Source organism: Equus przewalskii, chromosome 10 (genome assembly GCF_037783145.1).
Source record: "Equus przewalskii isolate Varuska chromosome 10, EquPr2, whole genome shotgun sequence".
NCBI classification, from domain to species: Eukaryota; Metazoa; Chordata; class Mammalia; order Perissodactyla; family Equidae; genus Equus; species Equus przewalskii.
In genome coordinates this window covers 51041906-51056635 of record NC_091840.1, presented here as the reverse complement: position 1 = coordinate 51056635, position 14730 = coordinate 51041906, and the positions used below count along the sequence as shown (strand labels likewise).

General features: G+C 50.0%; 2 protein-coding genes across 8 annotated transcripts in view; one reads left to right on the top strand and one right to left on the bottom strand.

Moving 5' to 3' along the window:
- The window catches only part of SLC25A35 (solute carrier family 25 member 35), an 18799-nt gene extending 4069 nt beyond the window's left edge, over positions 1-14730 (top strand). For 2 of the 7 annotated variants that reach the window (XM_070563336.1, XM_070563335.1), the window contains 4 exons: positions 161-313; positions 657-791; positions 951-1026; positions 13775-14730. In XM_070563336.1, coding sequence (XP_070419437.1) covers positions 161-313; positions 657-791; positions 951-1026; positions 13775-13908 — 498 coding nt within the window. In that variant the 3' untranslated portion in view covers positions 13909-14730. Of the gene's footprint in view, positions 1-160; positions 314-656; positions 792-950; positions 1550-13774 lie in introns of those variants that run through there. The other 5 variants (XM_008532410.2, XM_008532409.2, XM_070563338.1 and 2 more) reach the window with 3 other exon arrangements.
- RANGRF (RAN guanine nucleotide release factor) lies at positions 1520-5582 on the bottom strand. Its single transcript, XM_008532412.2, has 5 exons — positions 2747-5582; positions 2541-2657; positions 2183-2339; positions 2007-2092; positions 1520-1784 (listed from the first exon to the last, which is right to left on the bottom strand). Exons 1-5 carry the CDS (start codon positions 2821-2823, stop codon positions 1661-1663), a joined length of 561 nt encoding a protein of 186 aa, XP_008530634.2. The 5' UTR covers positions 2824-5582; the 3' UTR covers positions 1520-1660.

Below are 14730 nucleotides of genomic sequence, written 5' to 3'. Positions count from 1 at the left end.
GACAAGTGAGGGGCCACATTCTGGCTCTAAGCCCACATGGAACCAGTTGTCTAGACATCAGGTACCAGTTAAGGACCCATCCTTGGCAGTGTTATGAGGTGGCAGCTCTGATGCTGAGGTGACTGAACCTTGGCCCTATCTATGGTCTTCCCCCTACCAGGGCATGTTTCAAGCACTGACCGAGATCGGCCAGAAACATGGTCTGGTGGGGTTGTGGCGTGGGGCCCTGGGAAGTGTGCCCCGAGTTACCGTCGGTTCCTCCACCCAGCTGTGCACCTTCTCATCCACCAAGGACCTCATGACCAAGTGGGAGGTACTGCCCAGGAAAGGGGTGGGGTCACCCTGGGAAGATGGGCAGGGGGAGGGCAAGCTGAGGTGAGCCCTAGAGGGGACAGTGCCAACATTCAATGTGAGGGAGCCACAAGAGGGCTTGGGGTCACTGACTCTTTATACCCTTCCCGTTGAAGGTGTCCTTGAGTCCTCAGGGCATCCTGCCCTTCCTCCTTTACAATGTTATCACACTGGGTTATAACTGATGGAGTAGTAGCTCCCAGAGTTACCAGCTATCTCTCCTGTATCCCCAGCACAGGACCTGTCCTTTCCTGGGGGTTGAATGATTGGCTGATTGACAAAGCTCTTCCTTCCTCCCCTCTTAGATATTTCCTCCCCAGAGCTGGAAGGTGGCTCTGGCGGCCGCCATGGTGAGTGGCATTGCAGTGGTCCTGGCCATGACACCCTTTGATGTGGCCAGCACAAGGCTCTACAACCAGCCCACAGACGCTCAGGGCAAGGTAAGGGAGTACTCTGGGGTGCCGGCAGGCAGGGAAAGCCGAGGCGGGCCGCAGACTGTGAGTGCAGGAGGGACGGACTAAAAGGCAGCCTGCAGAGGTGAGACCGCTGATGGGCTCTAACAAACCTGTGTTCTCCCTTTCTCTCCAACCTGCTCTCAGGGCCTCATGTACCGGGGGATTCTGGACGCGCTGCTGCAGACGGCTCGGACAGAGGGCATTTTTGGCATGTACAAGGGTATAGGTGCCTCCTATTTCCGTCTTGGCCCCCACACCATCCTCTCCCTCTTCTTCTGGGACCAGCTGCGCACCCTTTACTACACATACACCAAATAACAGTCATCCTTCCACATTCCACCAAATTGGCACTCCTGGGACACTTCTGCCTTCATTACTATGTCCTGGTGACTTGTGACCAGAAGACCTTTCATCCATCCGAGGGGACAGCCAAACCCACTCCCCATCTGTCTTCTCAGGGTGAATCACTCGAGGGATAGTTTCCCTCCCTTCCTTGGGTGTTGCTTTAAACCTTCCCTACCTAGCCCTCTGTACACTTCACACCCCTCTCTCAGGGCTGAACCAGTCACTCCAAAGTGTATTTCTTCTCTTTCCCCACTGCCAGCCTTGGGGCCCTTCTGAACCCATGCACAACTTTGAACTCTCTCCTCTGAGACCAAAGGGAATTGGGGTGATCCAGGTGTCATGTTAGATTCAAAGGCACAAAGATTATATTGGTTATAAAGCAAGTTTATTTCTGCAGAGAGGAGGTGTCTTATGTTTATGCACAGGGAAAGAATTAGGAGAATATATCCAACTCCTTGCAGAATGGGGTCCCCAGGTCTTCAGCAGCATCATGCAACATTTCAGCATCGTTACTGGGGACCAAAGATGTTGGGATCGTGAAGGGTCAGACTGCTCACCAGCTGTTCAAAGTCACCCAGGCTCCAGGGCGGAGGTGACAGATTTTCAGGGCCAAGAGATGACCTATTATCAGGGCTTGGGGGTGCGGGAACAGACGGAAAGAGAAGGTCATCAAGGCCTTGGATTTAGAGGTTCCCACTTCCTGTTCCCTGGAGGACCTAGGTATCTGTGACCCCAAACCTCTGGCCCAGTCCTGCTTCCTTGGAGGACCCCACCAGCCCGTCTTTCTGCAGTGCCCTTCCCAGCCAATTCTCCTGGAGACCCAAGTCATGAGCCATGCGCCCTTTCTGTCCTTACGGGGGCTGATTGAAGGTGAGCAGGAGATCGGTTTGGTACTGGGGCAGCCGCAGCAAGGCCTGGTGCAGTGTCACGACCTCTGCTACCTAAAGAGATCAGAATCAGGATGCTTACCTGGTCCCCTAGGGCCATCCCCTTCACCCTTCCAGGACACCTCACACTCACTCGGCCCTCACCTGCTGGTGTTCTTTAGCTACCTGCTGCTTGCCAGAGAGGACCCAGGCTTCTTGACAGCAGCCCCTCAGGGCCAGATTCTCCAAAAGGAGAGGCTGCACAGCCTCCACTTGCACAGCCCTAGCCTCCTGCACCCCGCCAACGTCCTCAAAGTGGTACCTGGAATGAGGAGAGCAGGGTCAGGGAGGGGCATCTCTCACCGCCCCTCACAAGCATCTCTAAATCCTAGACTTCTCTCACTTCCGGCGATAAAGCGTTGCCCTTGGAGTTCTCACTGCAGGGATTAACCCTTCTGTCACAGGCCCCGCCCCCTTCGGCTCCGGCCCTCCCATTGGCCAGCCGCGGGCCCGCCTTCCTCACCGCGCAGCCGCTTCGCCGCGCACTTGGGCCTGCAGCTCCAGGAGTTCCACGATCAGGCTCTGGTCCGTAAGGCGATGGCAGAAAACTTCTTGATTGTCCGGGACCGGTCGGAGGTCGCTGGAGAGAGGCGAAGCAGTCCCTGGTTGGCCCTGCCTTCTTCCCGCAACCCACCCGGTCGGCCTCCTCCTGCGCCCGGGCCTTCTCACCTTACGTCAATGGCCCCGGGAGGGAGAGTGGCAGAGAAGGCGCCCCCGAACAGTGGATAGTCTCGTGTGGGCTCCATGGATCTGAGGCTGGGGTATGGGCATTAGAGAGATTTAAAAGAAACCGACATGGGGCCACGTGGCGTCACCTCACTGCGTTTCGCAGCGGCCACTGCCGCCTGCGGTTTTTCCTATCTCCTTGACCCTTTAAGATTTGGCCCCGCCCTGTGACCGCGCTGGCCAATCGGCGCCCGCACCTTAGGGGCGGCACCCAGCGATGCTGCTCCGGGCCAGCAAGCTCTTAGAAGGGCGCCGGGGCGGGACCGCGGGCTTGGCTAGGAGGTAAAACCTCAGGTTGGGATTTGTGACGACCGCGTGGTCGCTAGCCCGCGTCCGCCAGGCTCTTCCTTTTAAAGGGGTCGCACTTTCTAAGAATGTCGCCTGAGACCTTCTTCAGGGGCAGTTGCTTGTCTAAGGGACCGACATCTGGGTGGGGTCTCCTGAGTCAAGGGAGAATAGTTTCAGGGTCACCCAGCTCTGTCCCCAGGGCTTCTTGATCGCGAATGAGCTGCCAATCAGACCGCTAATTCTCTGATCGGATGCTGGGGAATTAGGGGAACAATGGGGCCAGGTGTGGGGCCAGGTTAGGATTCAGGCCTCACGCCTTCGTGAAATCGAGACCCAACCTGGGGATTATACATCTAATCCCCCTCAAATCTTCGCCTTGGGAGCGCGGCCAGGGGGTGGGGAGGGGGGCCTTTCCCACACACAACACACACCTGGAAGAAAGCACAGGTTAAACCCTCTGTTGTTTTCTTTTATAGTTTTTTAGAGTGTTTTTAAGGTTGCGACGGAAGTATATCCTCTCATCTAATTTCTCCATTTATCTTTGATCCTCAGCACCTGGCAGAATGTTTAGAGCATAATAGACCCATTATGTATCGTTGAGTGATTGAATAGACTCAATAGTGTGAATTCTGGAACACAGGGAACCAGTCATGCCCTCAGGGATTCTAGATGTCGTCTACTTCCCAGCCAAGAACTGAGCTGAGGAGGATCCTCATCCTGAGGCCATCCCGCCCATGGGATCCCAAGTGCTGACCATACCTGTGGACCCTAATAATTTCATGACACTGAGTCCAAGGAGAACATATTGTTTTGGTCTCTTACCTTGGCAGGCCCTGGAGATATAAAAGCTATTCGGATACAGCCCCTGCTTCGCTGAGAGTATACAAGGAACAGTGGGGGTACACTTTGAGTCTTAAAGGTTGACTCAGAGAATTCACGAGGGCATCCTAGGGATATTCTAGCCAGGGAAATATCAGGAGCAAAGACTTGGAGATGAGAGAGCATGTTTTGGGGAATTCAAGTATATCAATTTGGCAAGGGTGCAGAGGGGAATGGGTGGCAGGGAGCTATGAACAATGAGACTGGAGAAGTATCCATGTGCAGGGTCTTTATAGAGCATGCTGAGGAGCTTGGACTCCTCACTTCCCTCTGAGCCTCATTTCCTCATCTCTAGAACGTTGTTACAATTACAGGTGTGGATGTAGTTGAATCTGAATCTGTTTCTGGCCAGAGAGGGGACTAAGTTTGATCCATGAGGAATTCTAGAGAGGAGGGGAGTGTTACGGGTCCCAGTGGGAGAGGAGCCTGGACGTGGGGAACCAAGGGAACTCATGCTGGCTCTCTCACATAGGGAGGGATAGACCTCTCTGGCTCTCCCTCTCCATTTCTGCTGACCTATGATCTGTCCCCCGTCCCCGCCAGGGGGAATACTGGCTCTGTCTGCTTTGTGAGCAGTCAAGCAGATAGGGAACCCTTGGAAAGGGACCTGCAAGGACATAGAAGTTAACAGAAGCCTGATACTGGGCACAAGGGGTAGGAACTTATTCATGGGCCAGTAGGAGGTCAGACTGGATTAGGAGACTGAGGAGCACCCCCGCTCCTCCCCCGCATTGTGAAACTTGCTCATTTTGGGTCTCTGGCATGTCAGGAGTCAAGCTCTGCTATGAGCCTTGAGCAGCTGGGGACTCCTGGCCCTCCACAGTTCTGGAGCTCTTGGGGCACGGTTTAGGTGGGCTCTTCCAGCTGGTAGGAAGCAGGCCTCCAATGAAGTAATAAAGGTGCAGGGCTAAACCTCTGGGAGAATGGGGTGGAAGGCTACCCTCACTTGGCAAATTCCCATTCTTGACTCCATTTCCCTCTCTCTTGCCCTTCACCTCTTTGTGTCTGTCACTTCTCACCTTCCCAACAGCTGACTCGCCATGTGTTCAAATTCAAACTCCCTGAGAGACAGGATCTAATTGGGTCTCTTAGTTGCCTTTCAATCTGAAAGTATCTACTTGGCAAGCTCTCCTGCCTGGCCACTTCCCAGGCCACCAGCCAGACACGAATGAGATCCCTTGTCCAGCTGCCTGTGGCGAAGATGATGGGTATCATCTCAATAGGCCGAGATGACCTGCAGCCACTTTTCTCAAGAGGGTGTGATGGTATGTCCAGCTCTCAGCTCACTGGTTGAAGTAGGGTTGCTACTGATTGGTTCTGTACCCCTGGAACGTTCCCTTATCTGATGCCCTGCATGGAGAGGATATAGTTTTTTGCTTTGGGGATAGGTGTCCCAGAGCCCCTACCTCCAACTTTTGAGGGCATCAAGAGGTGGAAGTGATAGACTCGGAGCAGAGAGAGAACTCAACGCCCAAAGTCAAGCATCCCTTTGGGAAGAGTTACGACAACATAGATTTCTATTAAGCAGAGGTTTTTAACCTTTTTTTCTGCCATGCATCCCCTTGGCAGTTTGGTGAAGCCCATGGACTCCTACTCAGAATACTATTTTCAAATTCATAAAATAAAATATATAGGAATACAAAGGAAATGAAAATATTTAAATACAATTATCAAAATTTAACACCCAGATTTTTGATGTAGTCAAAATGTGCTTCTTTGTTATCACATTAACAAGATTTAGCAGTGGGTCTAAGGAGTATAATGTCAAACTAGCGATGTACATAAACCATAGTTTAAGAGATCTACAACAACTCTAACATGAATGAGAATATCCGTGATTGCTATTGTGACAAAGTCACAGATACTGCTAATGCTACTGTGGGTGGTTATCTATAATCACAATTAAAGGAAATGTTAAATTTCAGTTAAGAGGTGGTTAAAAATAATCATAATTTTTTTCCATCGAGGTCGATTGACCAGAGCTTAGGACACCCAGCTATGAAGTTTTCTGTGCCCTAGCCATGCACTAGGCTCTGGGAGAAGATCCAAAAATGGGTGAAACACAGTGCTGCTTTTGGAGCCTCAGGCCTGAGCAAGGAGAGCTAGGGTGTTCGGTTCACATCCTGTAATGTGATAGACACTAGTGCCCCTGCTTTACAACTGAGGAAACTGCCTCAGAGAGATGCCCAGGGTCCTGTGGCAGTGATGTTAGCCAGTAGATTTCCAAACAAAGGCCTGATATGAAGACTGAGGAAGACCAGCGTGTCCTTGTATTTGGGATGATTCCACAGCTGTCAGCTGAACTTTCTGGCCCCACATCTCACCATTCTCCCCTCTCACTTTGAACTTCCCTCAGCCGCTTCATTGAGTCAACCTCTTTCATACCTCTGGGCCTTTTAAAGATTTTATTTTTTTTCCTTTTTCTCCCCAAAGGCCCCCGGTACATAGTTGTATATTCTTCGTTGTGGGTCCTTCTAGTTGTGGCATATGGGACGCTGCCTCAGCGTGGTTTGATGAGCAGTGCCATGTCCGCGCCCAGGATTCGAACCAACGAAACACTGGGCCGCCTGCAGCGGAGCGCGCGAACTCAACCACTCAGCCACGGGGCCAGCCCCCATACCTCTGGGCCTTTGCATGTTATGCCCTCTGCCTAGAAATTTCTTTTTCCCCTCTTCCCTGGCCAGTTCATCAGCAGGGTTCTTTGCTCCTCCAGTGGGCTCCTGTGGCTCCTGGCCCTGCATTCCCCACTGCAGGTACCTCACTGGATTGTAATGCTCCACAACACCCCACTGTATTGTAAGGCTCTAGACCCTGGTAGACTAAGCACCAGGAGGGCAGGGACCATATCTGTCTTTTCCCTTTGCTTCCCACTGAATTGCACAGGGCGTGGCCCATATTTACTGAATGGATGTTGCTTAAGAGACAGGAGGTTATTTACCAATAAGGGCCACTTAAGAGAAGTACAATAAAGAACTTGACTGGCCTTTCTCCCTGGTTTGTGGGAGGGAAACTCTAAATCCTTGGAATTTCCCAAGTGATAGGAGTTCTTTGTTATTTATGGTGGGTGCTGATAGCTTAAGATAAGGAGCACCTCTGGATGGGAGTAAGTCATAACAGAAAGACCAACCATATGATTAGAGGATTGGAGCTTTGAGCCACTTGATATGTACCCAATAAAGCCCCATGAAAATTCTGGGCACTGAGGCTCAGGGAAGTTTGTTGGTTGCTGTACACACTGAGGTGCCAGGAGGGTGATGCACCCTGACTCCTGGGGGAAAGAGCATGGAAGCTCTGCTTCTAGGACCCTTCCAGACTTTGCCTATTATATCCTTACAATGGAGCAATAATTCTAAGTATAGCACTGCCGTGAGTTCTGTGAGTTGTTCTAGTGAATTATTGAACCTATGGGGATTGCAGGAACCCCTGGATATGTAGCCAGTTGGCCAGAAATGGCAGGTGGCCTGGGGACCCATGAGATTTGTGGCTGGCATCTGAAATGAGGGCAGCCTCATGGAAAACTGAGTCCTTGACTTGTGGGATCGGATGCTAACTCTGGGTGGTCAGCACCAGAATTGTATTGTGGTACATCCAGTTGGTGTTAGACCAGTTAGGGATGAAACAGAATAAGAAGTCATTGAAGGGGCTGGCCCTGTGGCCTAAAGGTTGAGTTTGGTGTGCTCTGCTTTGGCAGCCTGGGTTCGATTCCTGGGCAAGGACCTACACCACTCCTCAGCAGCCATGTTGAGGCAGTAACCCATGTACAAAATAGAGGATGTTAGCTTGGGGTGAATCTTCCTCAGCAAAAAAAAAAAAAAAAAAAAGAACTCGTAATATCCCAAGTATGGGGTGATGAGAGTCTGTGCTAAGCTAGTAGAGGTAGGAGAGGAAGAGATGAAGCCAGATAAGCAGTAAGTGAGGGAAGCAATAATGTGGGTGATCCACAAAGTGTAGAGGAAGGATGAAGAGCAGATTCAAAGATGGAGGCCTGGCCAAGAAGAGTGGAGACAGTGATGACAGAAATAGGGAGATGAAGGGTTTGGTTGTAGGTGGGGCAAAGAGGAGAGGGTCTCTGTCCTTGCCCTGTCCCCCGCTTCCCACTCCCAACAGAGGAGTCCAGTGTCTCCGCTTCCGTGATTCATCCATTTCCAGTGTGGGTTCTCAACAGCCAGTGGAGCAGGGGTGACTGCACCGGATGTCAGTGCTCGGTAACATTTCTTTTTTTTTTCTTTCCTGTCTGCTTTTTTCTCCCCAAATCCCCCCAGTACATAGTTGTATATTTTAGCTGTGGGTCCTTCTAGTAGTGGCATGTGGGATGCCACCTCAACATGGCCTAGTGAGGGGTGCCATGTCCGTGCCCAGGATCCGAACCCTGGACCGCCGAAGCGCAGTGCGCAGACTTCACCACACGGCCACGGGGAAGGCCCCAACATATCTTCATAAGGACTTTGTGTCTGGAGCTAGAAAACAGCACATGTCCCCCACATGAGTTACCTATTCTCCTGAACTTCCCTCGGGACAAGTTACATATTCTCCTGACTAGGTTCTGGCAACTCTTAATTTTGACTTCTCAACAGACACAAGCCCTCCCGCATCTCACAGTAGTTTCTCAGCATGCATTCCAGAAGTGGGAAGAGGAGGCAATTTGGATGCTGTCAAATGGGAGAGGTGGTATGTGATAGCAGACATCCCCTTGACTGCCTGTCCTGAGTTGGAGGGCGGGCAGGGAGTGTCCCATCACAGCTCTTCAGAATCCAGTGCATCCTCATGGGGAGGGGAGGCACATCACATCCTTGAGGGTGAGCAGCAGTCTCCTCAGGCTGCACCCAGGTCAGGACCGCTGTGTCTTTAACCCAGGGGGATGCCCTGTTTCTTCCCTTGGAACCTCCTAGAAGATGGTGTTACCGAACCTGAAGTGAGTTCGCTCACCCGTTGCACAGCAAGCCAATCTCTGACACCGGGTGTGGTGGAAGAAAGTAGGAATTTTATTTTTTGCACAGCGCTGAGCAAAGAGAGAGGGCAGCTAACGCTCAAATCCCAAACTCCCCAAAAGCTAAAAGGAAGGGTTTTTATTTGGGGCTTTAGGTAGGGGAGGGGGAGCATATGGCCTTGCTGGTCGGAGCTTTCCCACCAGCCTGTCTTTGGCCTTGAGACACTTGCAGAGAGGAGGGAGCTCATGACCTTGCTGGTCAGAAGCTTTCCCACCAGTCTGTATCTTTTTGTGGGGAGGAGATAGTCCAGGTGCTTGTCCTTGACGGTGTCTGTCTCCATGGAGCATAGTGGATTCTAGAGCCAGGAAGCCAGAGAGTAAGCAGGGAATGAGTGTTTTGGTTTTAACCCCATATATGCTGGGTTTAATGTGGGGAAACTGATATCAGGGTCGGTATCAACTTCCCCCCTATTTTATGTCCATCCCTCAATCTTGGATTTGGGGCGGTGACCGATCTAGCTACTTCCTGCTGAAATGGGGTGTAGGTCGTTTTATCTCTTTGAACCAGTCTTTTAATAAGGCAGTGATGCTGGTGGGCTCCTCAAGTTAGGCCTGTATCATGTAAGTAAGTACCCAGGTATTTAATAAGAAGTTTTTCTAGAGAAACAAAAAGAGAAAAACAAAGATTTATTCCCAAAGAAAACATCCAGGCAAAGTTGACATAACCTCTTCATATAATATTAGCTTAAACACTTTGATTTTTATGGTCTTATTAATCTTAGTAGCCTAAATGTTGCCCCAAACAATTGTTGGTCAGGTTTCTCACTCTGATTTTTGCCTCCTGACCTTTTAAATTTTTCAAACTGGGGTAAATAGGACAGATTTGTCTGATGTCCTCTAATGTTGGGGAGCCAATAGGGGAGTCCCTTTAGCCCATCCAACCTTAGGCAGTGTTTTATTAAAAGCTTTGTTTTAACTTTATTCATGTCTGTTCCATTTATCCCATTGGGATGAGTCCTGTGACACTTCCCTTTCTGATTTCTCTTTGTTGACTTAACATTTTCATTAGCATCTGTAAGACTACGAGAAGCTGAGACCCCAAGTTTGATTAAGTTCTTAAGACTAGTCATTCTAGTTTCCTCTTAATTTGGTCTTTTCATAGGTACCAATAAAACAGTTGTTGATCATAAGAGCTCTCTAAAAAGGTTCCCAACTTGAGGATCCATCGTTTGGCCATTTTTTTCTCTCCGGAGTCTAAAGAATATTGTGGCCGCGTGGTGTTACAAAAGAAAATCATCCCTCTTTAGACATTGTCTTATAGCTATAGGTTGACCATCAGCCAAAGTTTTTCCCAAGGGGCTCTTAGGTGGAATAGATGCAACACCTCCCATGTTAACACTTTTAAAAGGACAGACAAACAGACAACAACAGCAAATACCAAACAAGCGCGCATTCCCAAAAACCCTCGGCCACAAATGGAAGCCAAAACAAAGACCAAAACCAAAAACCAAAGTGCTTCCAGTCCCAGCTTAGTCCGTGTCCTACACTCGGGGGGCGCCCAACAAATGAAGATCCGCCATGCAGAGCTTCCCAAATGAGCAAGGACAAGGGACCTCGGTTGTGCACACCCAGGGGACTTACCAAAATCTGGCCGGGTCGTCGCAGCGACGTCAAAACAAATGGAGCCCAGAGAGAGAGGGCAGCTAACGCTCAAATCCCAAACTCCCCAAAAGCTAAAAGGAAGGGTTTTTATTTGGGGCTTTAGGTAGGGGAGGGGGAGCATATGGCCTTGCTGGTCGGAGCTTTCCCACCAGCCTGTATCTCTTTGTGGGGAGGAGATAGTCCAGGTGCTTGTCCTTGACGGTGTCTGTCTCCAGGGAGCATAGTGGATTCTGGAGCCAGGAAGCCAGAGAGTAAGCAGGGAATGAGTGTTTTGGTTTTAACCCCATATATGCTGGGTTTAATGTGGGGAAACTGATATCAGGGTCGGTATCAATGGCATTGGGAGTCCACTAGGCCCCAGGCTCCAAAATGTCACAGAATTTAGCTCTTTTCATCTGCTTTATTTAGCTAAGGCCATTTCCTTGTAACCTTCCACAGGTGAGGTGTTTGGGAGTGAAGAGAGCTGTCCGGAATATGTTGGGAAAGGATCTAGGAGAGAGGAGTTAGCCTCGAGGTGAAGACAGGATCAGGAGTGCTAGGTAGGACTCAGTGACGAAGGAGGAGAAGAGGTGGCTCCCTAATCCCTTCTGTTGCCCTGGATACCTTCCCGGGGTCATCCCAGGATGGTCCAGTGACTCAGGCTGTTACTGAAACCAAAGTGGTTTCCCTCCTGGCGAGTTAAATCAGACTCTCCACCAGAAGTAGTTGTCTCACAAAGTAAGGTATGTTTGCAGCAATAGGAGACATCTCCAGAGTCATGGCGTCCCCAAACAAGAGAAGCAGCGACCTTTTATTGTGGATGGGGAATGAGGGGGCTGGCCCGGTGGTGCAGTGGTTAAGTTCACACGTTCTGCTTCTCTGTGGCCCAGGGTTCGCCGGTTCGGATCCCAGGTGTGGACATGGCACCGCTTGGCAAGAGCCATGCTGTGGCAGGCGTCCCACATATAAAGTAGAGGAAGATGGGCATAGATGTTAGCTCAGGGCCAGCCTTCCTCAGGAAAAAGAGGAAGATTGGCAGTAGTTAGTTCAGGGCTAATCTTCCTCAAAAAAAAAAAAAGTCCTCTTCCTTTCCAAATGGCTCTCTGAGCATGAATTACAGGGAAAGCATACTTAGAGTCTGTGTCTATTGTTATTTCCCCACCACCCCCCCCCCCCCCGCCCCCAATTGCAAAGCTCAGGTTAACGTAATTATTTCTGCTTTTTGGACCAAGCTGCCTGGTTTCAGCCCCTTGGCTTCTATGATCGCATGCAGGGACACTACTGCATAACCTGCTCTTCCTTGTCCGTTGCTCATGAAGCTGCTCCCATCTGCAAACCATGCTTCCTCTGCCTTAGGCAATGGTTTGCTCTGGAGATCTCTACGGCTAGAGTAAACCTGGTCAGTCACTTCTGGGCAAGCTGGCTAATAGGCCCATTGGAATCAGGGAGCAGGGTAGTTGGGTTAGGGTATGACAGGGTTTTAAAGAAATCTGAGGGGAATGTAGCAACATAGTTTGATACTGTAGTATTCATTCTGGTATAGCCATAGATGTCCTTTAGTCTCTAGTAGGCTAGAGACTTGATGGCGGAGTCCATACCCTCATAAGTGGGCCCACAGTGAACTTTTCTGCTTTCTAGATTAAGAGGCAGATGGCAGCTACAGCTCTCAAACCTGGGGCCCATTGTTTCGCTGGGGTGTCTAGCTGCTTTGAGAAATAGGCTACCATTCCTTTTAGGGGTCCCAACATTTAGGTTAGCACTCCTATAGCTAATCCCTGTCTTTCATGAACATATAGATCAAATATTTTGCTCAGGTCTGGTAATGCCAGTACAGGCACTTCCGTTAGCAAATTTTTAAGCTTATTGAAAGCTTGGTCATGTAGCTTATCTCATTCAAAGGGGCCCATTTCTGGCCCCTGCAGTTTATCAGAGAGGCTTAGCACTTAATCCAAAGTTAGGTATCCAAATGCAGCAAGACCCAGCCGTCCCCAAGAATCCTCGTAGCTACCTAAGAGTTTTTGATGAAGCAAATTGACATCTTACCATTTTCCTCTCTAGGGAAGGCTGCATTGCTCCCTTGAAATAATGAAACCCAAATACTTTACAGTCTCTTTAGATATTTGTGCCTTCCCTTTAGACACTTTATATCCCTTACTGGCTAAGAAGTTTTTAACTCGTTTCTGCCGCTATCTACCTGGGGATTGAATCAGATTCCACAGGTTAAGGGTTCAGTCCTACAGGATTACACGTCGCCACTCATTTTAGATGTCAACTGCAAGTCCAGGTTGTCACCTGTATTTCTGACCAACCAGCCACACTCCAGAGGTTCCTACAACCCGCTTCTTGGGTTGGATTAATTTAATAGAGTGGCTCATAGAACTCAGGAAAACATTTTATCTAACGGCCAGATGGGTGTTCCCCTGTTCTAAAATCCTACTGATTATAGGAAAGCCTGTTGATTCCTCTTCATGGGTTCTGGCTTCAAGGGATATTGTGGTACCCAGGGCCAGTGATCTATCTGCTTCAATTTTACCTTTCCTGGCCTGACACCGGCTGCTCGCCCCACCTGTCCTTGTGCCCATAATTCTGCATTAGCTCAGCTTCAAACATTGGGGGGATCTCTTCCTTCTCAGGTGCTGGTGTGTCCTATAATAGGGCCATGAGCTCACCTCTCTGACTTTTGGGGACTTGGATCTCTATTTTATCTTGTTCCCGGCTTATTGAGGCCCCTAACTTAGATACTATGTGCCTCCCCAGAAGGGGAACAGGGCATTCTGGTACATACAGAAAAGAATGCTTCATTGTTTTTTATCTTATTTCACAGCTCAAGGGCTCCAGAAATCTTTTGGTCTCTCCTTTTCCTGATACTCCTTTTGTGTCACACTTTACTTTAGAAAGATTTCCCTTTGTGGGCATTCAACATGGAGAATGTGGCTCCAGTGTTGAGCAAGAATTCAACATGCTCTCCTCCGATTTCCAAGGTCACTCAGGGCTCCTAGAGCCAAACGGGGAGCCCCACAGCCTCGTCACATCTCATCTGGTGTCCAGGGAAGTTGCCACGGCTCAGTCTTGTTCAATCCCTTCCTACTCTGGGGATGGTTCAGACAACCGTGCCGCCAGTGCCCTTCCTGCATGCAGTATGCACACTGATTAGCCCCCAAATTTGTTGGTGGCTTTCTGGTCCCTCAGTAGGGGCCAGGGTCACTTACCCATGGTGTTTTCCTTCTCTTCCTCAGGTTACCTTGAGCAGACTGGATGGCCACAGCTAACAGGGCAGCTTTCCTGTTCATCTTCTTCCTGTTACTGCCCAAGAGGGGGTTGTCTGCTTACTGCAAGACATGCCAACAGTCAGGAGGCAAGGTGGGAGTGATGAGGATTTTTAGGCTGGTTAATTTTAAAACTACAGATGAGAGGCAGGCTCCGAGGACTGGAATTTTGCTTGCCCTTTTGAGAGACATTTGCGTTTGTGAAGGAAGGGGGGATGACCTTGTAGGGACCTGAAATTGGCCACCCCAGGATGTGTCTCTTTGGCATCGGGACTGTTTGGGGCTGATGGCTTTTGATAAACTGGGACAGGGAAGGAGGCTCTGGGGAATGGAACTTGCCCTTGTTGGGACACATTTACATTTGTAAGGTAAATCTCTGTCTGTAAAAGGTGCCTCCCTCTCTGTACCAGGAGAAGAAGAGAGATGACCTTATCCCTAGAAACTCTTAATGGGGAAGGCAAGAACTTAAGTTGGTTGCTGTCTGGCAATCTCATGTAACTGATTTAGGGTGGTGACTTCTGACCTTTACTTAATTCGATTTGATTCTTGTCTAAAAGTGATGGGATCACCCAACGACCAGACCCCACCTGCACTGATACCATTTTAACTTTTTTTCATGTTCTTTCCTTTGTCTTCGTAAAGAGATGACTCACATACCTTATGCCTTAAATTTAGCCCTAACCCTCAACTCAGGGCAGCAGCAGGAGCTCTGACTGCCCATGGTTCCTCTCCCCACGCACCGGCTCTGCCTGCCCGTGGGTCCTGTCCCCATGCCAGCGGGGGCAGCAGCAGCGGCCCTGCCTGCCCATGGGCCCTGTCCCCATGCCAGCGGGGGCAGCGGAAGCAGCGGCAGCAGAAGCTCTGACTGCCCATGGGTCCTGTCCCCATTGCTATTCTATTCTCTAAATAAAAGAGCACTACTGCCA